The sequence below is a fragment of the Gasterosteus aculeatus genome, chromosome Y (genome assembly GCF_964276395.1).
Source record: "Gasterosteus aculeatus chromosome Y, fGasAcu3.hap1.1, whole genome shotgun sequence".
NCBI classification, from domain to species: Eukaryota; Metazoa; Chordata; class Actinopteri; order Perciformes; family Gasterosteidae; genus Gasterosteus; species Gasterosteus aculeatus.
In genome coordinates, this window is record NC_135709.1 from 2,898,298 (window position 1) to 2,922,657 (window position 24,360).

Below are 24,360 nucleotides of genomic sequence, written 5' to 3' on the forward strand. Positions count from 1 at the left end.
CCCGCGTGGGGGAATGGAGGGACTTTAGGAACGAGGAGTTAAAACCAATTGGAGAGAGGTACTTCAGTTCTAAATGTTGTCCCAGGGAGTGGTAAGCTTTCGTGTGTGTTAGTGTGTGTCCGCCCGGCTGTCTTTCTGCGTGTGTGTGTGTGTGTGTGTGTTGATGGTTTATTCACACAGTGATTAGGCTTATTCCCTCCTGGCCACTTTCAAGCTTTCAATTAAGATTCTCAACACAAATATACTCTGCATTTATTACTCTCATCCCTGCTAACGAGCTAAAAGGAGGTGTGCGTGTGTGTGTGTGTGTGTGTGTGTGTGTGTGTGTTTACAGCTTTCCTTGTGCTTACTGGAGGAAACGGTAATTCCCCGTTTTCCTCTGAAACTCCTGAGCGATGGTTCCGAGGCCAGAGCGATGATGTGTGCACGTCTCCTGTTGAATATTAATTAAAGTCTCGTTACGTATGCAACGGAAATCTATGAGCACCGGCGATGGATTCTGTGGTGCAAACGGCCGATGACCACAGCGGGACGGTTTTCTGGCTGGTGCGGGACGCGGCGCTCCAGCTTCCCACTCTTATGTAATCTGACAGGGAGAATCCAAGCCGCTACACACACACACACACACACACACACACACAGTCTTTCCAAGAGCACACATGCTCTTTCGCTCTACACAAACAGGCTCAATTTGCGCTTCTTTCCACAGTAAACTGCTTATCGCCATATGCCGCCATTGTCTGCCAATTGTGTGTGTAGAGCGAGAGCGAGAGAGAGAAGCGTTCGGCACAGGACATGGAAGCCTGTGCAGCCGCTATGTGAAGGAGGCGGACGAGCTGGAGGACGTCGCGTGACGTGTTTTTCCATCCGGGGGGGGGGAAGGGGTCCGAGGCGCCAAGCTGCTGAGGTCTTTTCCATTTGCAGGTGTGTGTGTGTGTGTGTGTGTCAAACGGGTCAAACGCAGGTTGCTCCGTTGCATCGCCGCTTCACGTCCAACTGCGTCCGCGGCGCAATGAAGAAATGTGAACGATTACCACACAAAGAGAGTGACGGAAAGAGAGAAGCAAGATGGAAGATGAGCGGGGGGGAGGGAGGGAGGGAGGGAGGGAGGGTGTGTGGGTGTTGGGTACTCGCGGGACCACAGCACTGCAGCATTCTTTCTCTCTGTGTGTGTGTGTGTGTGTGTGTGTGTGTGTGTGTGTGTGTGTGTGTGAGAGCGGGTGAGTAAAGGTGGGGGCCCTCTTGGGACCCCTCCAGCACTGCAGCAGGTTGTGTGCGCGCGTGTGTGTTTGTCTATTCTCCAGCCCCCACACTACCAATGGGTCATCTCACACCCCCCCCCTCCCCCCTCGCGCATCAACCCCCACCCCCTTCCACCCCGGGTTGCCATGGAAACACACCTTGAGCGAGCCCCCCAGAGAGGTGCACACTCCTCCTCCTTCCGTCCACTGCTCTCTTCTTTGCTGCACTCGCTTTCGTTCTCCCGACGCCTCTGTTGCCCCCCCCCCCCCTTTTGTTTTGCACTGCGAACGTTCATCATTTCTGGCGAGAATCTGAAAAGCGCGAGCGGCAACTTGAATTACCGATCCGCCTCTGGTGAGGTCGACCCGTCCGTCACAATGCCCCGTTTTTTTTTTTTTTTTATTACCTCGGAGGGCTTTTAAAAAGTTCATTCCTGTTCCTCTGTTAACAAACTCTGAGTCCTAACCTTCACCCTGCCCCTCTCTGCCTCTCTCATCCCGCTCTCCCCCGTGTCCTCCGTCCCGGCATAGAGCCCCCCACGGCTCGTGTGTGCGTGCGCGCGTGCACGCGTGTGCGTGTGTGCGCGGTGGATCAAATGCACTCTGTGAGACAAAGCGTAACGGCAGGACGCCGCGACTCTGTCATCTCGCTATGGGTCTCTCGCACACACGGACTGGGTCTCAAAGGGGAACAGCATAGACCGCCGTCCCCCCTTTCTCCCCCCACACACACACACACACACACACACACACTGATCAAAACGTTGTATTTGTCAGAAAAGAGAAGTCTTTCATGGGATACACACACACACACACACACACACACACACGCCGAGGCGTTGGAGGCCTCTCCCCACGCCCCGGCTCTGGACAGCCCAATTATCTCTCTCTGTTTTCCCTTCAATTCTCCGTCTCTGTCTTTTTGCTCTGTCCCACTCTCGCTGCAGTGGAACCAGGTGTCCACAGGTGCTTCAGCCATTATCTGTATTAAACGTATGTGAGCTCATGATGAGATAAGAAGCCAGTCGTGATCGCACCTCTACGCGTCCCCGTGCAGGACGAGGTGTCCCTGGGCAGGACGAGGATGCCCCCGTGCAGGACGTCGCCGTCTGAAACGGTTCTTCTCCGATCTTTGACCACGTCCTCCGATCGTCCGGCTTCTTGGGCAAAGACCTTTAAAGGTGCCTCTGCAGGGACGCCCCCCCCCCCCCCCCCCGGCGTGCACGCACGCACACACAAATATACGAACGCACAAATACACCAACACTGAAGCGCGGAGGCAAAACTTTCTTGTTGCCCCTCCGTCGGTGTCTTTTTTTCCCATCGGTCTCGAGCTTCTGCTGTGTGTAAAATAAAAGTCCACTTTTGCTAAGACGAGGAACCCTTGCACGACCATTAGAACGTGAAACCTGACAATTAAGTAACCCGTTAGTGCTGCACCCCCCCCCTCCCCTCTCTCTCCCCCCCTCTCTCTCCCCCCCACCCCTCCCTCTTTCTCTGTGTGTGTCTCACTCCATGTGACCCTCCCCTGCTGTTTCAATCTCCTAGTAAATGATAATGAACCTCTATCTGTCTCAGTGTGTCCCCGGACACAGTGGCGCCCCACACAACCCAGCAGCCTTTGAGGTCTGTGTATGTGTGTGTGTGTGTGTGTGTGTGCGTGCGTGTGTGTGTGGACAGGGCATGTTTTGGGATGGGACCGTGGAGCAAATCAACCCATGTGGCACCCAGCATGCAGCCACACACACACAGACACACACACACACACACACTGCCCCACAGCTTTTGAGACGGGATTAGGGCACCCTTGTGTCGGCCTTTGAGGCAATGAGAGATAGGAATCTGTGTGTGTGTGTGTGTGTCAGTATGGGTGTCATGGATGTATGATTGAAGACGTTATTAACCCCACGATGCCCTGCAGCTCTGCAGCTGAAATATTACAGAATGTGTGTGTTTGTGTGTGTGTGTGTGTGTGTGTGTGAAGACACCATCTGATGTCTCCAGGCTCTACAGTCCTGTGGCGGGCATCTGTGTGTGTGTGTGTGTGTGTGTGTGTGTGTGTGTGTGATTGGATTGGGGTATTGGTCCTGCATGGTGCACATGGTACAACAGTGATAAGGGAAACTAGCAGGGGACCTGATCATCACGGGTGTGTGTGTGTGTGTGTGTGTGCGCGTGTGTGCGTGCATTTATGACGCCAACTTTTCATCGGGTCTCTCACAGTTGGGAGCTGTGATTTCAATGACACCTTCTTAAAATAGACGCGTTGGTGTAATGTAAGTGAGGAGAGCGATGGGGGCTCGGGGGACGGACTCGATGCGGGTTTGTGACAAAGGTGCACCTGAAGTGCATTGACTCCCCCCTGAATGAGAGGAGATGGGAGGCGTGTCCACCTTAAATGACGGATGGTCACATGGCCGGAGAGAGACGAGGTGGGCGACATTCGGGGGGGGGGGGGGGGGGGGGGGGCGTGAGCTCGGTTTAGGTTTGAGCGAGGGAACACGGGGGTGAGGGGGCTCGAAGCGGAGTCCACACAAACAAATCAAGTGACGGACCAAGAGGGACGTTAAGGGGACACGGAGGGAGGAATGGGTTGGGGGGGGGTGACGGGGAAAAACAAAAGGACGGCATGCCGCGAGTTAGTTCGCAACGATGAGTTGCATCCTTTCCATTGATATTCCAGTTTATTGCTGTCAGTCATGACCGTTTCTGCAGTATTCCTACGCTAAAATGTTGTCACGTGTTGCTGTTTCCGTGTGTCCCCCCCCCCCTGACCCGGCCCACACATGCGTTTCTGTCTCCCGTCTGCAGAGGAGGGCATCAATCACGAATGCAAGCTGTGTAACCAGATGTTTGACTCACCCGCCAAGCTGCTTTGCCACCTGATAGAGCACAGCTTCGAAGGCATGGGAGGTACCTTCAAGTGTCCCGTCTGCTTCACAGGTGAGCGAACGCACACACACACACACACACCCTTTCGCCGTCAAGGACAGCGGCACAGGAAGCTCACTTGCGTTTCAATACGGCCACGGAGACACAGAGACGCGCCCGAGCGCGGCAACCAGTTTGTCGCGCACACGGGTTCGCGATCCACACAGCAGGGACGCACGCTTTACTACACCGCGAGAAAGCGACACTAATAAAACCACAGATTGATGCGAAGCCGAAGGTGTTTTGCCTGTTAAACTGCAAACTACCGCCAAAGCAGCAAAGCGTCTTAAAAAAAAGCACCGTGTGAGTTCATTGTTGCAAGTTGGAAAGAAAGGTTTTTGCAAAAACCACCTCAGTTGTTGGGTTTGTCTTGTGTTGTGTGCCTCCCCCTCCCCCAGGTACGCAGCGACGCTTTAAACTTTAACTCTATTCCTCGGCGGCTTATGAATTAGTAAGACGGGCGCCGCTCCTACGGGGAGGCTTAATAATGCAACACATGCACAAACTGAAAGTTTACTGAAACAAAGGGGAGGGGCGGCAGAAAGAGGGGAAAAAATGAAAGCGGCAACAGTGAAGCGGAGGTTAAAAAAGGGGGGATAATTTATTGATAAACATCACAAGGTCTGCTGAGGCTCCTGCAGGCCTCCCTGCTTCGTGCTCCTGCTCTCGCTCCTTTTCCGCGCAGACGTTCGGCCGGTGCGCGTTTTATTTGCGCCGGATTCAGCCGATCAAAGATCAACGACAAGCAAATGCGCCGGCAGACGAACCCTGTGTAACGCGTCGCCATGTGTGTGTGTGTGTGTGTGTGTGTGTCTCTTCCAGTGTTTGTGCAGGCCAACAAGCTCCAGCAGCACATTTTTGCCGTCCACGGCCAGGAAGACAAGATCTACGACTGCTCCCAGTGTCCGCAGAAGTTCTTCTTTCAGACGGAACTACAGGTAGGCTGTCTGTGTGTGTGTGTGTGTGTGTGTGTGTGTGTGTGTGTGTACTGAGTAAGTAGGCTGTGTGGTTAATAATCCAAACCCTTATCCGTCCCTCCGTACCTCCCAGCTACTGTCCGTCATTTTTCTTTTCTTCATTTCTTCTTCTCTTCCTGGTCTCGCGCGTTCTTTTGGCAGCGGACCGGCGACCCGTAAAAGCCCGCAGGTCAAACCGTTGTTAAAAGTCGAATCCGCCAACCTCCCTCGGGGCCTCCTGTCTGCTGCAGGAACCAGAGGTGCTAGTTGTTGTGGAAGTACGTGTGACAGCCTCCCGTCTATAGAATTATATTAGCTTTTATAGCATCGCTGCTGGTGTATCGGCTGTCATTAGCCAGTGGCTAATTGCTAAACTGCGGTGTTTTGGGAGGCGGAACCCTGCACAGAATGGATGGACGTCACGCAGAGGCACCAGGAATGGGATCAACTAACGTCTCAACAGACCCCCACGTCCCCCCCCTTCGTGGCGTCCCGATGTCCCCCCCAAGTCAACGGGCGACGTGAACGGGAATGAAAGTTTCATTCATTACAAACGTGAAGGTTCTTCCTGCCAAAGCAGCCGGGAAATATCAGTGACGCATGAATCGTGCAGAGACAACAAGTCAGTGTGGAGGAGATTTAGAAAAAAGACAGCAGCAGAAAATGAAGTCGGGAATATTTGAATAAATTTTTTTTTAAAAAACACACTGTGGCGAGTGGCAGTGATGTAGAGCTGGAGGTGGTGGGCATATGGCCGCCAGTCCATTTAACAGCAGGGTGACTGCTGGATCCTGTGGGTCAACGTCTGCACACACAAACACACACACACACACACACACACACACAGATGACTCCTCTCCTGTGGTCTCACCAGGTCACAACATCTTCATGGACTGATGGATTATAATCAGCAATATAATATAAATCTGGCACCTTTGATTTAAAAGACGCAGCTGAGTATCTGTTCGGTCTGTTTGTGCCTCTTTAGATTAGAACGTCACAATATATTAACAGCAATGCTGATAACTCTTATAGAAAGGAAAGTTAAGTAAAAGAAAGAAAGAAGAGAAGTTCTCTCGTTTGTTTGTAGACTCGACGGTCGATGCAGAGCACCGTTTCGCCCCCCGCGTCCTCTCAACCTGCAGCCCGTCACGGCGTTTGAAAACGCTGCCGGGGTTTTTTTTTTCTCCCCACGCGTGAACTCTGCCGCTCTGGTCGGGTCGGGTGAGTTTTCTCCCCCCAGCTCCTTGTACTTCTTCCTCTTTGGCTGCTTCCGCTCTGGCTATATCCATCTCGTTACACTCTGGTCGTGGCCCAAGTGTGTCTGTCTGTCTGTGTGCGTGTGTGTGTGTCTGTCTGTCTGTGTGCGTGTGTGTGTGTGTCTGCGCGTGTGTGTGTGTGTGTGTGCGCGTGTGAAAACTTCCAGCCCGAGCCCGACCTGCCACAGCTACATTGCCCCGTGGGAGGGCTCTCTAAGTGGGCTAAACACAACGGCTGACTTGGGGAGATGGAGAGCTGCAGCCTCTGAGAGTTAATACCACTGCTAGCTGCTGTGTGTGTGTGTGTGTGTGTGTGTGTGTGTGTGTGTGTGTGTGGCAGAGAAAGTGGAATGGGGTAATTTGTGTGTGTTTTAATGAGGTACCGATAGATGAGGAACGCGAGAAAACGGCTTTGGCCTCTTTCAACCTCTCGGAGGGGCTGTATGATGTCAAGCTCCCTCTCTGTCTCCCTCTCTGTCTCCCTCTCTGTCTCCCTCTCTGTCTCTCCCCCAAACACACACACAACCAAGTGCATCCTCCTCTCTCCCTCCTCTGCAGACGAAACACCTTTGCTTTCTCTTGCTTTCACCTCTCTGTCCACCTCTTGCACAACGTGCACAATGCGACTTTCACTCCCTCTCCTCCTGTCTCCCCGCTTCTCCCCTCTTTCTGTCTTCCTCCCTCTCTCCCCCCCCCCCCCCCCCCCGTCTGTCCCAGAAGAACCAGCCCCTATGCATATTTTAGCCCCTCTCCTCTCTTCCTCTCTTCTGTGCATCTCCCCGGTGCCCCATAAATAGTGCAGACGTAAGCCAGTAAATAAGAGATGTTTTGGTGTGTGTGTGTGTGTGTGTGTGTGTGTGTGCGTAAATAAGACATGCCGTGGCCCTGATCAGCGAGGTCCTCCAGGATCGCTCTCTCCCGGTCTCCTCTCCTAGACTCCCAAACACTCAGGACTCCTTCTCGTTCTCTCTCTGTTGCGTAGACGGCAGAATGTAAAGTTGGATATTCGCTGGTTTTGAAAACACCAGCTTTTCAGCCATCAGCAAAACATCGGCGTTTGCATCCCTGCAGCAGCACCCGGATGTTCACAGCGCGCACGGAACCGCTTGTCCCCTTGAAGTACACCTGGTTTGAAACGGTCGGTCGGCTCCGACTCACAGACTTCTTAATCTTCACATTTGTTTTAGGCCTCCAGGGGGGGCTATGATGCAGCTTCTGCCCCTCTCCCTCCTCCCCCCCCCCCGGCTCAACATCTCCTTTAGCACTAGTGAATATTTAAACGCCGCTGGCTGGTCGACTCGTGTGTCCCCCCCCCCCCCCCCCCCCCCCCCCCGGCGTGGTTCTGGATACGCGAGACGGGACGGACAAATCCACCGAACGATGGAACGACCGACTCCGTGCAGCGTGTTGGAAACAGTTCCAGCCTCCCCCTCCGAGCTAACGAGTACGATCTTTATTTTGGCGGTTAATGCACGGCGGAGAATAGCTTGGCAGCCTGTTCGATACCTGCAGTTGGGATCAGGGCGGAGTGTGTAAGTGTGTGTGCGTGTGTGTGTGTACGTGTGTGTAGTAGTCTTGTCTGTGAATAATGTCCTTTTCTGAATCTCGCTGTTTCCCTCTAACTGAATTATGGAAAGGTGTGGATGTGGTTGAACTGGCAATGGAGTTCATCTGTGTGTGTGTGTGTGTGTGTGTGTGTGTGTGTGTGTGTGTGTGTGTGTGTGTGTTCTCCATCGTCTATGAAGGTTGCTGTCAGACTGTTCAGACCCCAGTGTGCACTCTCTGATCCTCCATGCGTGCATGTGTGTGTGTGAATTTGATCCCTGCGGCGTTCCGGGGGAGGGGGGGAGCGTACACGGCCGCCCCCCCTCCGCTCACTGGAAGACTGTGTTATTAGAATGAGGACACACACACACACACACACTCTTGACTCCCACGATCCCCGGGCTCGAAGGTATCCGCGGCGGGGGGGGGGGGAGGAGAGGGGAAACAAAAGGAGACTCACCCAACTCGCCGCCGCCGGCAGCTGCAGCGGTTTCGCCCCGGCCACTTACTCCACCCTATGGAACACAACCGTGAACACGGAGGCAACTGCACGCAAGCAATGCGGCCTCATCCACAACGACGCGTCCTTTCGTGGGGGCTGTGAATGCAAAGCTCATTTTGGAAGAAAGCAAGTTGTGCGACTAGTGTCTGCGTGCGCGCGTGTGTGTTTGCACACGCGGCGTTTCTCACCATGGGAGGCGTTGTGGGAAAACACAAAATCAGGCAAAATGTAAGTTCCCTCCGGTTTGATGTGAAGCGGAGCGAGATGAGGAATAACCGGCACCTGGAGGCGTCCTAACAGCTTGGACCATGTTCCTGTCACTCCGTGTGTGTGTGTGTGTGTGTGTGTGTGTGAGAGACAGGTGAACAGAGACAACGTGTCACAGAACGGGACAGACCCTGCGTGGCGTGTTGTTCAGTCGGCTCTGCCAAAATACGCTGATGCACGCACAACAAACGCACACGCGCACGCCGCATGTCATCACATCCACAGCTGGAGGGACCCGAGTCCCTGATTTGTTTCTCTGTATAATAATTATAAAGGAGAGAAAACGTTTGCGTGTCTCGTGTCGCCGGTTCTCTTCTTCTCCTCCGACGGGTTGAGGCTGATTTGTTTATCTCGCTCTATTTGCACATCTGGGTGAGAACGCGTCCTGCTGAGGGGCTCGATTTCCTTCTCATTAAAATACTGCAGTAGGATGATACTGGTGTTGGTGTACATTTTCTCGCAGGTACACGGGCGCTGTACATTAATCAGCAGGTGTTGTACTGTTTCTCAAGTAGACGCATTTAAACACCTCAGATATTAAAGGTTCTATACAAACAGCTGTTGTGTTGTGAAGTTGTAGCATAATGGTCGTAACTATTGAACTGACACGTTGTTGCAGCTCTCAATGGCTGAAATAGTGCAGTATTTTTTGAGCACACATACATTTCTAAGAAAATGAATGAATTCAGTGATGCAAAGCAGATCTGATTGATTGTTCCACCCGATATTCCTCATTGAGGCATTTACCGCACTTTAACCGCTCGTACACACACACACACACACACACAGTCCCCTAGCGACACGTGGGGATTTGGCGTGTGCAGTAATATGACAGTGACACGGAAAGCCGGTGCGCTCTGCTGAATTGTGAGCTTGTGTGTGTGTGTGTGTGTGTGTGTTGAATGGATCATGCCTGTGCATTTATTTGCACATCTGTAACCTTTTTAAATACCTTTTCGCACTTTTTTTTTTTGCATCGCCACGTGTGTCACGGCGGGCTCGGGTGGGGGGGGTGACGACGACGGGCAGGCATGCGTTTTGTGCTCCCGCATCCGGCGGCCCGCCGGCACCGCGAGCAGCAGCGTTCTTGGGGCGCCGGTGGTGTCCACGCCGGCGTGTCTTGTCACAGCATGTCTGCAGGCGCCGGTCATCATCTGGCACTCGGCCTCCTCATAACCCTTTGTGTGTGTGTGTGTGTGTGTGTGTGTGTGTGTGTGTGTGTGCGTGTGTGTGTCCGTCATGCTGGGAGAGTATTTCTGGTTGTTTTTAATGGTCCAAACCTGGCTGGTAGGTCCAGGAGCAACGGGGGGGGAGGGGGAGGGGAAGAAAGGAAGGGAGCTCGCCCCAAACAGGACGTGGTCAGGGGGGGAGGGGGGTCACCCCAGGGGCACTGATGGAGGAGAGGAGTGGGGGGGGGGGCCCCCGAAAGATAAGGGGATGAAATACATTTGAAAGTTTTGTTACAGCGTTATATGGAGAGTATAGGAGGGAGGAGGAGGAGGGGAGACGGGGGCCCAGAGACGGAGGTCGGGGGGAGCAGGGAAGACGCGTTGGCGGGATGTTAAGGGCGGGAGGGCGTGGGCGGGGGGCGTTTATTCTTGATCTGCTCCCGAGGCAGCATCCTGTCCTGGATGGGTGGTGTTAAAGACGAGCCAGGGAGTAGAGGAAGAGGGCGAAGACATCCCATCTGCTCCCATCTGACACACACACACCCACACACACACACACGCAGAGACACACACACACACACACACGCAGAGACACACTCATTGTGTTGGAAGAGTGTCAACTCTGAGCTATTAATACACACAACCCAAAGAAGACCACAAGGCGACAAAGGTGATTTTTCATTTGGTGTTGAAAAACAGCAGCAGAGGTGGGACACGCGCACACACACACACAGACACACACACACACACACACACACACACAGAACATTTGGACAGCCTCCAATTACTCCCACATACACACATATTTGACACAAATTTACATACTGACTGACTCGCTGATACATGGAGGTGGTTGACACACACACACACACGGGGGGCTTTGTTCCAACAGCAAGTAACGGAGAAAGTCGCCTCGCCGTCCTGCGTGCCCCCCCCCACACCCCAAAAAAAAAAACCAGGTCATCGCCTCGACGTCCCCCCCCATCGTTGTCATTCCGCTGTAATCTCACTGTTTCAGGACGGGTGTCCTCGGTGTTTTCTATTGTGTGTTACTTCTAAATGCAAATTCTTTAAAGGCATCGTGTGTGTGCATCCATGTGGCCTTTGCTGCGAGCGCTAGTCTGTTATTGCATTTGTGTGCGTGCGCGCGTGTGTGTCTGGCGGGTTTTGTGCGCGGGTAATGCGACGGGGCCATATTTCCCCTGAGCCCGGGGCTCTGCAGGCTTTAGCCTCGCTCTCTCTAAGCAGTTTAGGAAAAACAATGACAGGCCTGTGTATTGACTGGTCGGGCTGCCCTGGACGGGGGAGGGGGGGGGTTGAGGGGTGGGGGGCTGTTCTCGCTGCGGCGCACTGCGCCCTCCGCTGTGAGAAGAACACTCGAAATATGGTGCGATGTTAGGCCATTCAGGACCGTGTTGCCGAACCAGAACCGGGAGAAAGGAATGAAGGAAGGACGTATTCCGATATGCACGAAGAGGACAAGAGCCGCGGACGACGCAGGGTCCAAAACAACAACAACAACAATAACAACAGCGTGCAGCTGCATCGAGGTCACACTGCAAATTCTCACATGGTGTCGGACGAGAGTTGAAGTTGAAAAAAAAAAGCCTTTCTGTTTGTTGTTTACTCCTAATGCAAATTCCTACACGCTCGCTTCATCCGTGGCACATTAAGGAAGTGCTTTTATTGTGAAACTTCGGCAGGTGCGGAGAGTCACCGGAGGAATTTTTCCGCGCTAATCAGAGGGCCGGGCGGCGCGGTAAACACCGACCGTAAAAACAACAGACCCGTACACCCTGTCACTCCCCCTTGTGTCACCCATTTCCTTCTCTAGAATATATCAATTACTCTGCTGTAGAGCAGATGTCAAACTGTGACACACAAACGCACACGCTTCCCATGGGTCGCCGTGCTCCATGATCGATACCAAGCGCACAACAACATAGTAAATGAAGAGAAGTAACTAGGAGGTGTGTGTGTGTGTCATGTGCTGTCACACATCTGTCCATTACTCTCTCTCTCTCTCTCTCTCTCTCTCCCCCCTTCCTCTGGGTTATTTCCAGCAGTCCACTGCAGCACTGCGAGCTCCTCCAGGGAGTGACCGAGGCCTCCCTCCCGCCTTCCCTCCCTCCCTCCCTCCCTCCTGTCCCTGCTTTTCATCCCTCTCTCCGTCCACAAATCAATACAGCAGCAGAAGAACCTTAGGGAACACACACACCACACACACTCTCTGCTCTAGTTCTTTCCTTCCTACTTTCCTTGTTGAAATCCCTCCGCCACTGGCTCCCTTTTTTCTCTCCTTTTCTTTTCCGACGCCCGTGCCCTCGATTTTTCGAGGCCTCCCAGCAGGGCAAAGGGGCAACGACAAAAAACCAGACAGTGGCGTGCAAAGAACGCGGGCGCGCTGGGCAACGTCCTCACATAGCGAGGAAGGAGCCTGACCTCTTCTGGCAACCAGAGGAAGTGCAGCCAGCTGGAGCGCAGGGAGGGAGGGAGGGAGGGAGGGAGGGAGAGAGAAAGTGAGGGTGTTTTTTTTATCATATTGGGGTCAGTGGCTCCACTGGAAAGGCCTCCACACACACAGAATCGGACACTTGTTTTTCACCGTCCCGTGACGGGGCATTAATATCCTTTGCTTTCCCCTGGACGCGACGGCTTCCTCTCTCTCTCTCTCTTATTCCATATCTTTCCCTCTCTTTCTCTCTCACACACACAGACACACACACACACACACAGCAAGGGGCTCAACCAAAACATGCACAGCAAGATAAGGGCCATAGAATGACAAATAAGTATTTATCAACCCCAAAGCACGTATAATCCTTCACATTTCTGCCCCCCCCCCTCCGTCGCCTCTCTGCTGTGTTCATCCCTCTGTCCCCTCCTCTTTTCTTTCCCCTATTCTGCCATCCGCTGTTCTTTTTTTCCGTAGTGGGGCCCGTGTGACAGAGAGCGATTAATCTGAGAAAGCTGCTTTTAGTGGTGGTGAAGGGTGATGGAGTGGAGGGGCGGCGTTGATTAGGAAGATCTCACTGGGAGTTGTGTGTGTGTGTCTGTAGTGCTCACTGTGTGTGTGTGTGAAGAAGAAGAAGGGATGGTAGAGAAATGTTGCAGAGGGAACTTGTGTGCATTGTAAGAGAGGGAGAGAGAGAATGTTTCAAAGGGAGAAAGCTGAACAGTCTTGGGAAAAGAGCGGAGAGGAGGAGGAAAACATCCGCGTGGAAATGTCTCTGACACACACACACACACACACACACACAGAAGGAGAGACAGAGACAAATTCCCAGAGAAATCTTTCCAATCATCTCCAGCGCGCACACACACACACACGCGTGCACAGACCGTATCTCCCCAGCTTTGCATGTGATCCGAGTTCCAAACCAGCAAATCAGGATTATAGTTCAGTTCCCCATTGTAGCTGATATGGAACAGCCCCTGAGGACTGATTGGGGGTGTGCGTGTGCGTGTTTGTGCGCTGCATGTTTTTCTCCACACAGGACGAAGCCTCTGCAGCCCCCCCCCCCGTTAGCGCCATGAAGTTGGAGTTTGTATGTTGCACACTTGACCCTTTCGGTGCCTGAGTTGTGAGTTTGAATTGTGAGTTATGCATTGGTGCGCGCGGTGCGCTGATTGTGAGTGTAGGCGTCTCCCCGGTGCAGACGCGGCCTGTGTTTAAAATATTAAGACTCAAGGGTTTCACCAAGCTGAATAAAGAAATTCAGGCTCCGGGGCAGATAAGCAATAAGAAAAAAACAGAACAAATACTATGCGAGCACTAATAGTTCGGTCCGACTGCGAATGAGATGAGGTGCATTGTTCAATACGTGTTTTTCTGACAGAATGCATGGAAAATATCCCAATCTCACTGTACAAAAACGCCACCAGATATGTGTGTTTTTCCCGGGAAAAATGTCCCGCGCGAGCGAACAATGCCGCCGTATTCCCTCGCGTTCACGTTTTGCCTCGGCTTGTTTCGCCCTCCTTTTCTCGCCCGCCTCCATTCGTGAGACTTCTTTTTAAAGCAGGAGGCCTCGCTGCCCGTGCCGTGGGAGGCGGCTGCGTTTCGGTCCTCCGCTGTTCTATTATTGGGCGGGAGGGGGGCGGGGGGGGGGTGCGAGTGGAGAGCGCCATGCTCACGTAGCCCATTATTTCTCTCATCATGTGTTCTCACGTTTTTCCTCTCCATCCCTCCTCCCCTCCCCTCTCTCCCCTCTCTCCCCCTGCAGAACCACACACTGAGTCAGCACGCGCAGTGAGACCGAGGCCCGGCAGGATCTCTCGACTCAGCCGGGGCCCCCGACCCGGAGCCGGCGGGGGACTCCCATCTCCACAACACAGCCAATCAAAGTGTCATTTGCTACTCACATGTAAAACTCTAACGATCGCGCCACTGGGCGCGGCTATTAGGAGCAGCGGGGGAAAGGAATATTAATGGGATGTGCTATTAAATGAAGAAAGGAAAAATTGGGTGAGAGAAACGGTGAGAGCCACGCGACGGAAAGAGAGTGGCGAGGAAAAAAAGGTATTGTACGTGCAGTATTTTTTATTGTCCCCCGCGAACCCCCTCCCGACCAGCCTCTTCCTCCTCTCCTCCCCCGGGTCAGGCGTTTTATTTTATTTTTTAACAAATGGAAAAGGAGAAAAAGCAAGAACATATTTTTTTTTTTCTTTCTTTTTAATAGATTGTAGCAAAAAAATATTTTTCTTTCTTGTCCCCTCGGTTGCTTATTGTATTTAACTTCATAGGTGCCAATTTTGTTGATTTCTTTTTTCCGCCATAAGCTTCTTTGTATTCATTTTTGTACCTTTCATTTCCCGCCGTAAGTAGGTACTTGTGCTGTGTTGTGATTGTTTGTTTGCCAGTCGTGAAAGATTCCCAAGCCCCCCCCTGCCCCCCCGTCCCCGAAACTCTCCTTTTTATGATTATTGTTATATATATTTTTCTTTTTTGTAATTATTATCAAAAAAGTCTCATCAAAATAAAGTGCAGAAAACCATACGGATGTTTCTTTTTTGGGATTGGGTTTTCCAGTCTCTATGGGGCCTATAATGGTTATTGTATAAATGAATATCAGCGATTTCAGTGCGTCTGGTCAATGACTGCTTTTTAAATGTGAATTAACCAGATTGCAATAATCTAGTAAAGACAAAAAAAGATAAAAACAAATAAATAAATGACAAAGAATTCCTGTGTGATGTGCATTCATTCCAAAGTACTCATGTGTCATTTGTAACTATCTCTTTATACCCAAGTCTGGTGGAAATACTAATGAGGGGGATTGAAATGTGCTTTAAATAATGCATCCAAAACACGTAATGGGATTCTTGCTGGCCATGTGCTCAACAGGTCTTCAGATCTGCAGAATGAGGTGTTCAGCAGTAATACACTAATATATAAACTGTAACTATATATTCTTGATTCTAGTAAACGTGTGTTAAACTATCCATCGTATGTTCTGTATCATATAAAAAGGTTACATTTCGGATTATGAAACAATACACACACCTTGTAATTCAAATAAACACGTGTGAGTGAATTAACTTTTTTTGTGACGCAAAACCGCTTTCTGGGTGAACCAGCGTGACAACATTTTCTCCTGCATGCAGTTTGCATAGTTATGCATATCCACTATATCGCTGCTCAGAATGTCTGAGTGGAGTCAATGACGGGTTGATTTCACATTCCCCTTAAAGGTGAAACCATTAAGTCGCAAGCTGCACGGAACGAATACTGTAGAGATGAAAATCTATCATTGTCACCTGCACTGTGAACCCCAAGGGATTCGCGTGTTGACCCATCCACACGGCGCTTTGTGAGGAGCACTGACGGGGAAACTTCTCCCGTCTCCGTCGTCATAAAGCACAGACCGATCTACTCATAAAAAGAAAATTCAAATGAATAATAAAATAATGGATTATAGTTTTAAGTAGTATCGCTGTTCACGTTGCAACATTTATTTTGAGTCCCATCAGAGATAACCGTATACAGCGACTGCCCCCCCCCCCCCCCCCAGTTATTTGGGATCTAAAAAGTACATGAAGGGTCACATTTCCAGAATCCCCCCCCCCCCCAAAAAATAGAGCCTTGAGTACCAGCCAGCTGCCGCCTACACCTGCACATCCAGCAGACGCAGAGCATCGCGATCATCCACCTCCGGTCCCCGGGTGAAGGTGGGTTCTTTTGTGGCTCAGACACGTGTTCAGATTTGATATGAATGAGCGATGAGTGTCAGCAACACAGTCCCAACACTCCGCGGGGTCAAGGGTGCTTTGGGCTGCATGCTAATGCAGGTTAACGCTGTAACACCCACGGTGCTAATGCTAGCTTGATGACGTTTAGCCGGTGCAATGTTTACACAAATAGCACTCGACATAAAGTTCAACTAATGGGGGTGAGTCCTCTTATTTGGTCTTAACGTCAAACCAAATGATTCGACAAATTGAATATTTGACCTGACAGCTGCAGTAATTAAAAGTCAAGGGATCACCAAAAGTGATTTCAAATAATCCAGATGTATGCCCCAATTTTTTTTTTCATGGCAATCCAGTCAAGAGCTGGTGAGACGTTTCCCTTCAGAACCACAAGGGTCGTCCTCGTGGTGGAGTTAAAGTCATGCGATCACCAAGTGGAATTCACTCTCTGGAATACATTAATAATCCGGACACAATTTTGTGCAAATCCATTTTGTAGATGTTGGGATCTTTCCCTAGACATGTGGAAAAACAGATGTTGGTGCTCAATGAGAGGTCCGGGGATCATTTGTCATTTGCATGGCCCAAAAAACAAATTTAGGGGAGTTCATTCAGAAGAAATGAGTTTCACTTTGGTATTTCATGGACTCTCTGACACCGAGCCACTTTCCCTCTGATTCTGAGCTGCTCATAACATAAATCATACACATGTTGTTGTTGTTGTTGTTGTACATGATCTCCTGTGGCCGTGGTTCCTATGACTGACGGACTTGTGTAGTCGTTCAACCTTCTGGTTTGCCGATATCCACGTGTCTGGGTAGCTGAGTGTGTGCCGCTGCTGAGAGCATCCCCAACAGAAGTACAGTAGGCCTCGTGTATTAATACCCTGGTTACAAAACTCTCTGAAGCAACTGCCCCTGTTAAACATTCTGCACCACTGACCCTACAAGCATGGCAGGTCAGATAATAGACTTGGTTCCACCAAATGTCTTTGTTTTGTGTCCATGTAGAAGAAGTCCTTTTTTTCACACGTCACATTTCTGGCTATATTTAGTGTTTTGTTTATTAACCGCAGGTAGCCAACCTTTCCTCACAAGTGGCATTTACGCCGGCACTCGGTGGGGCAGGTGTAAATGCCACGTGGTCCATCTTAAGCCGATGCGATGGTCCAAGTGGCTCCCAAAGTTAGAAGTCGAGGCTTAAGAGACCCCGAACAAACCTTGTTGTATGTATTTACAGGTTTTATTTCGATTGCTGAACGACAGCGGACACAACTGGAGTCACGTGTGCAAAACTCTAACCACAGTCTGCACAGCAGCAGTTCATGTGGACCAAACTCTAGTTCGTTTTTCATTGCTGGACCACAGTTTTCAAAACTCTACACACTTATCCCGTGACTTATGACTTATATGTAGAGCTCAGAAAGACTTATTTTGGAAATGGAACAAGGAAGACGGGTTGGTGGACAAAGAGCCGTTACTTCAGATGAAATAAGGGCTTCACTTATTACGAATTTTCCATCATACAAACAGGTGAGAGGAGTTTCTCTTTGCCCGGAGGTGGAAAGTGTTTGTTCACCACCCACGTGACCGGATGTCTCTTTGGGAAGCCGGATGTGAGGACACGAGTCCAGAGGACGGCCAGGGATGGATGAGGCTTCCGGAAGGTTCTTCCCCAGGTTCATGGCGAGAGAGAACATTAGATGTGATAGTGATGAGAACCTGTGGCCTGATGCTAGAGAGGCAGGATCGGCCCCTCAGTTATTTGTTCACATTACAGTCTGTACTTTTAGTTTCTACCTTTTTTTCTCATTATTGTAATTCCGTAAATTACTACAGACTATTGAAGCAAACTGCTAATTTTCATTTACCTTAAAGAATTGTTATGTTCTAAACATTTTAATAAATCTGTTTTGAGAGTTGTGTTGCTTGGAGTGGGTTTTGCAGGTGATGTGAACTGTTCAGCTCAGGTGACTGTTGTTGGTGCAGACTCTAGTTAGAGTTTTGCACATGTGACTCCAGTTGTGCCCGCTGTCGTTTAGCAATCAGAAAAAAAACTGTAATGTGAAACACAAATGCCCCCATTTTCTGTTCTCCGTTACGAACCGTCGACGCGGCTTTTCGTCGTTCAGAACCGCGCAGAATCCGCCTCGGCAGGCTTCGGTCGGTTCAGCCTCCCGCCGCCACCCGGCGACGACGGGCAGCCACCCGGGGGCCGATAAGCATCGATCATCGATCGCCGTGCGGCTGAAAGCCAACGCAGGAGGTGGGGGAAGCGGGAAGGCGTTACGGCGGCGTCGCTCCTCTCCGAGACGGAGCGGCCTCGCTGGGGAGCGCGGCGTTCCCGGGGCCCCCGACAGCTGGCCGGGCTCTACTCTCCCGGTGAGGACGTGTTTGTGGCACAGTGCTTCGGGATGGGCCAGCTATTCATCACATGGAGGCTAAATTCCTTCTGCTGTCTCCTTCCAAAAGCACCATTATCAGTCTGCCGCCTCCTGAAAGGTCCGGCTTAAACCTTATGCCATGACGAAAAGGCAATATATTTCATTAGTATTTGCCCTTTGCTCTAAGCGGAACTTTCACTGAGTTCTCTGCACGTGCAAGCCTGTCCCTTAAGTGAACATACAACACGAAGCCTCCCGTAGGAAAGTACAACTCAATGTCCAAGATCGGTGTTGCACCAACTCAGATCTTTAGATACTACAAAGACAGCTAGACGTATGGGTCAGAAGGCCGACCTGGCCAACGACCTTTGTTGCACTCCTGTCATTCCCCATCCTCCCTCGTCTGTGCTGTCGGCTTTCTGATGAAGACGTAACGCTATTTGCAGAGGGCGTTAGGTAACTTCGTGTTCAGTGGTGGAGTTTGGGGTCGGGTGTCGAGGCAGAGTTCGTACAAGTCAGGCTGTCTCATGCTTGGCGGCGATCATTTACATCTTTTTCTGTTGAATTGGTCTCTCGCAAGTTCCAGGACCACAACGACTTGTTCGACGTGCCCCTTCGGCATTTGGAAAAACAGATTTGGTCACACATGTTGGAAATGCCCCCTAGCGTTTGCAGTGAAGCCCCGCAGGTAAGGGCCTTTGCGTCCTACAGCATCCATGGGTACCTTGATTTAAATGCGAGCTCGTTGCCCCGAGCGAGGATAGACGCTTCATCCCGGGACAAAATCAACGTCTGCGACCACAGTTTGCAGCAGTAATCCTCAAATCCACTCCTTGGGGTTCGTGGGTGTTGGCGGTTTTCTTTCCCCCCCCCCCCGCTGGTTTAAATTCACCTGGCATCCCACTCTCATCAAGCACGTCTAGAATAAAAGCTCAACTCAACACTCGGTGACTCGGTGTCAATCAAATGTGGGCTCTAGAAAAAGGCAGAAGGGGGAGCAACGTTTAACCAAGTTAGATAGATTAAGCCATTTCATCGTCCCGGAGCTCCGTTGATCGCAGCGCAGAGTAAAACCTGCCTCAACCAGTTGTGCGTCAAGCTGGACTGCGCCGCGGTTTGCCCGACCATCTGCCCCCTGCTTCTCACTTCACTGAGCATTTTAATTGCCTCTGGACGGACCACTTTGGCCACTTGTTAGCTTGCTTCCAGAAACAGAAGAGGCGATCGGAGAAAAGGAAGGGTTTTTTCGGCGCCGCGACTACATCGCCGCGAGGTCCACCGCACGTGTCGCGTGGGTTCCCGCGCGAAGCCCTGGCCGCACCTTTCAGCGAGTTCACTCGCTGGGACGGAGCTTGAGTTCCAGGTGGTGAAAGACTTTTAAAAAAAAAACGGCGTCACAGAACGAAACCCTCGTTTCAGCGGAAGCTGGCGTCCAATTTTTAGAGTAGATAACTGTCTCCATTCTGCTATTTGTTCCCTTCCACTGCCAGGAAACGCAAACGTCCCACATTCATGCAAACAGACAGACTTCGATCAGGCCAAGTTGAAGTACATGACTATATTATGACGTTAAAAAGAAACTATTATTGAACGATATAATTGCATTCAGCCAAAGGATCACATGGGACCATATTGGTCCCATAATTAGATGCCCTGAAATTAAATTCAAACTCAGCACGCAGGCTGCGCTAAAGTGAAGAGCTAATTAACATCCAACGTCGTTTACTGTAAAATACAAGAGCGGGATGAAGAGCAGGCCGGGCTCGACTTACACGTAGCTTCTCGTCTTCGTGTTGGAGATGAAGATGGAGCGTGGGGACATTTAAGGGCTATCACCTCCCTGGATCATGTGACGCCTGCTTGAATCAAAAGTCCGCCGGCTTCTCCCCGTCCACAGTTTCCAACGGGACCACCTGGTCCTGAGGAGAAGGTCCATGTGAGGTGGTTTTAGTTTTACGGAGCGCAACAGTTTAATATGACCTCAAACATATTTAGCATTTCCTGCCTTTTTGTTATTTCGTATTGGTCACTGTCAATTTGAAGAATGTAAATATGATAATAAGCAGATGGGCTTGGGTTTGTTGTTTGAAAGTTATGTTTTAAACGTATTGTTTTAAATGAACTATTTGTATTTTGATATTTCTGTGGCTGGTTTTCTAGTTGTTCGTTCAGTTTCATCAACATTCTAAATCTAGTTTTTCTTCTTTCTTCAAGCTTAACTAAACTAAACGACACTCGTGGAGGTTGTTGGATGGATTCACAAATCTGGACAAAAATCAAAGCGATTATTGAAATAATCTTATGGAGGCCGCGCCATACGGGAATCCGTTGTGGGCTTCAGGGATGAAGAAATGCTTCTCGGATGCGGATTAACAACATGGACAGATACGCTTTTAGAAGCATGTTAGTGCAAACTAAATGTTTTCGATCCAGATTTAAAATATTCCGGGTACATTTTGAAGAACAACACCTAACGGCTCCTTCTCAGTGGGTTTTTTTCTTTCTTTTTTTGTCAGAAAACCACACGATCTGTTGATGAAGAACGACGTCGTATCAGATCATCCAGGCGGCTCGCTGTGATCACACAGGACACATTCATGTGTGCACTTTTGTGTTGTGTTGTTGTTTTTTTTTAGTTGTTGTTCTTCCACCAGGTAAATCCGACTCACACGCTTTCCTCGTTCCAGCCGAGGCGCACAGCGGGCCTGCGAGTGGGAGACGCGTTCGGCGGCGCTAACAATGCTGCCGAGACGTTTCCACGGGGAGGAAAAAAAAAAAAAGACTTAAAAGCAGAAATGTTCCCCACATGCTGACAAGTGTCTGTTGAAGGCAAAGGAAGCGGCTATGATTCAAAACGTCAAAGTGTCCATTTAAGATGGCGCCACGCCGCTATGTGCTTAGTTGTGTGGGTCCGGCTCGGCGCCGGTAGGAGGTAAATCTAAACAGCCGTTTGGCTTGTTACAGTTTGGGGAAGTTAGATGAGGCGTTGGCGATGCTCCACGGAGCCAAACATGTGCTCATTACGCAGAGCTGGGATGGACAAACAGCTGGAGGCATCGGCCTCTTTCTGCGTCGCTCTGACCCGCCCCCCCTCCCCCTCTCTCCCCCTCCCCTCCCTCCCCCTCCCCTCGGTCCTCCCGTATGTTTGAAGTGTCACGGTCCACTGAATGCCCCTCTCCTTCTCCTTCTCCTCTTCTCTCCTTCTCCTTCTCCTTCTCCTCTCCTCTCCTCTCCTCTCCTCTCCTCTCCTTCTCCTCTCCTCTCCTTCTCCTTCTCCTTCTCCTCTCCTCTCCTCTCCTCTCCTCTCCTCTCCTTCTCCTCTCCTCTCCTCTCCTCTCCTTCTCCTTCTCCTTCTCCTCTCCTCTCCTCTCCTTCTCCTCTCCTTCTCCTTCTCCTCTCCTTCTCCTTCTCCTCTCTTCTCTTCTCTTCTCTTCTCTCCTTCTCCTTCTCCTTCTCCTCTCCTCTCCTCTCCTCTCCTCTCCTTCTCCTTCTCCTTCTCCTCTCCTCTCCTCTCCTCTTCTCTCCTTCTCCTCTCCTCTCCTTCTCCTTCTCCTTCTCCTCTCCTCTCCTCTCCTCTCCTTCTCCTCTCTTCTCTTCTCTTCTGTCCTTCTCCTTCTCCTTCTCCTCTCCTCTCCTCTCCTCTCCTCTCCTCTCCTTCTCCTTCTCCTCTCCTCTCTTCTCCTTCTCCTTCTCCTCTCCTCTCCTTCTCTTCTCTTCTCTCCTCCACTCTCCTGTCTTTCTCCTTCTCCTCTCCTCTCCTTCTCCTTCTCGTCTCCTTCTCCTTCTCCCTCTCCTCTCCTTCTCCTCTCCTCCCCTCTCTTTCTCCTTCTCCTCTCCTCTCCTTCTCCTCCCCTCTCTTTCTCCTTCTCCTCTCCTCTCCTTCTCCTCCCCTCTCTTTCTCCTTCTCCTTCTCCTTCTCCTCTCCTCTCCTCTCCTCTCCTTCTCCTTCTCCTTCTCCTCTCTTCTCTCCTTCTCCTTCTCCTCTCCTCTCCCCTCCTCTCCTCTCCCCTCCTTCTCCTTCTCCTCTCCTTCTCCTCCCCTCTCTTTCTCCTTCTCCTCTCCTCTCCTTCTCCTCCCCTCTCTTTCTCCTTCTCCTTCTCCTTCTCCTTCTCCTCTCTTCTCTTCTCTCCTTCTCCTTCTCCTCTCCTCTCCTCTCCCCTCCTTCTCCTTCTCCTCTCTTCTCTTCTCTTCTCTCCTTCTCCTTCTCCTTCTCCTCTCCTCTCCTCTCCTCTCCTCTCTTCTCCTTCTCCTTCTCCTCTCCTCTCCTCTCCTCTCCTTCTCCCTCTCCTCTCCTCTCCTTCTCTTCTCTTCTCTCCTCCCCTCTCCTGTCTTTCTCCTTCTCCTCTCCTCTCCTCCCCTCTCCTGTCTTTCTCCTTCTCCTCTCCTCTCCTTCTCCTTCTCGTCTCCTTCTCCTTCTCCCTCTCCTCTCCTTCTCCTCTCCTCCCCTCTCTTTCTCCTTCTCCTCTCCTCTCCTTCTCCTCTCCTCTCCGTCTCCTCCCCTCTCTTTCTCCTTCTCCTTCTCCTCTCTTCTCCTCTCTTCTCTCCTCTCCTCTCCTTCTCCTTCTCCTTCTCCTCTCCTCCCCTCTCTTTCTCCTTCTCCTCTCCTCTCCTTCTCCTCCCCTCTCTTTCTCCTTCTCCTTCTCCTCTCTTCTCTTCTCTTCTCTCCTCTCCTTCTCCTTCTCCTCCCCTCTCTTTCTCCTTCTCCTCTCCTCTCCTTCTCCTCCCCTCTCTTTCTCCTTCTCCTTCTCCTCTCTTCTCTTCTCTTCTCTCCTCTCCTTCTCCTCTCCTTCTCCTCTCTTCTCTTCTCTCCTCTCCTTCTCCTCTCCTCTCCTCTCCTTCTCCTCTCTTCTCTTCTCTCCTCTCCTTCTCCTCTCCTCTCCTCTCCTTCTCCTCTCTTCTCTTCTCTCCTCTCCTTCTCCTTCTCCTTCTCCTCTCCTCTCCTTCTCCTTCTCCTTCTCCTCTCCTCTCCTTCTCCTTCTCCTTCTCCTTCTCCTTCTCCCTCTCCCTCTCCTCTCCTCTCCCTCTCCCTTTTGTTTTCAATGGTTTTATTTAATTCCACAGGGGACATGTGGTTTTTCACAACAACCAAAAAATGAAATACTCAATTCAAAATCATTACATTAGTATATTTCACAGTACAGTAAATTCAGTTCAATCCAAAATAAAACAAACATTACACTACTGTAAACACAGAAAAACACAATTGTGCGCAAGCGGGCGTACGGATCCTGCCGTCTGTTGGGTTCTGGCCACAGGATCTCATCAACGTCACAGGCGATGTCTTCTCTCGCTGAGCATCGGGGGAAAACATCCTCTTGTGTTCCGAATCCATCCCTGGACTGACCTCCCCTCAATGTCTCCGCAGGCCTGTTCCATTGCCTGCAGAAGGGGGCGTACGGCCATGCGGTTGGCGGTCATATACGCGCCATCTCCAAGCGGGAAAAAAATATATCCTCGAGAGGATTTAGAAATGGCGAGTAAGAGGGCAAGTACACAACTTCAAATTGATCATGGTTGGTGAACCAGTTGTGGACCAGAGCAGCCTGATGGAAACTAACATCCCAGACAACAACAAACCTGGGCTGATCTGGTCCATCCTGCACAAGTGCATCTAGAAATGTGATTATGTGTCGCGCATTATAGGGACCCAGTTTGTCATGATGGTGCAGTAGCCCTCAAAGACTTGCAAAAGCCCCGGGACGTGCAAAATTGCCCTTTGGCCAACTATATTACGTCCTCGTCGTCCGCTTTTGCTGCGGTTGAATCCAGCCTCGTCGATGTAAATACATGCATGTGGCTGGACAGCTCCATCCATGTCCAGGATGCTCTGTAACAAAAACATACATGTTGTGTTTGGCTTTACTCAAAGCACACGCCTACACTACTGCACATACCGAACCGCCCCACCACACAGG

At 50.9% G+C, this 24,360-nt stretch overlaps 1 protein-coding gene across 7 annotated transcripts in view; it reads left to right on the plus strand.

Annotated features, from left to right (window-relative positions):
* Positions 1–15,055, plus strand: part of LOC144382953 (zinc finger protein 423-like) — an 87,890-nt gene extending 72,835 nt beyond the window's left edge. For 6 of the 7 annotated variants that reach the window (XM_078097279.1, XM_078097280.1, XM_078097282.1 and 3 more), the window contains 3 exons: positions 4,053–4,184; positions 4,995–5,110; positions 14,097–15,055. In XM_078097279.1, the coding sequence (XP_077953405.1) occupies positions 4,053–4,184; positions 4,995–5,110; positions 14,097–14,126 (278 nt within the window). In that variant the 3' untranslated portion in view covers positions 14,127–15,055. The remainder of the gene's footprint in view (positions 1–4,052; positions 4,185–4,994; positions 5,111–14,096) is intronic. The other variant, XM_078097283.1, reaches the window with a different exon arrangement.
* Positions 15,056–24,360: the final 9,305 nt, after the last annotated feature.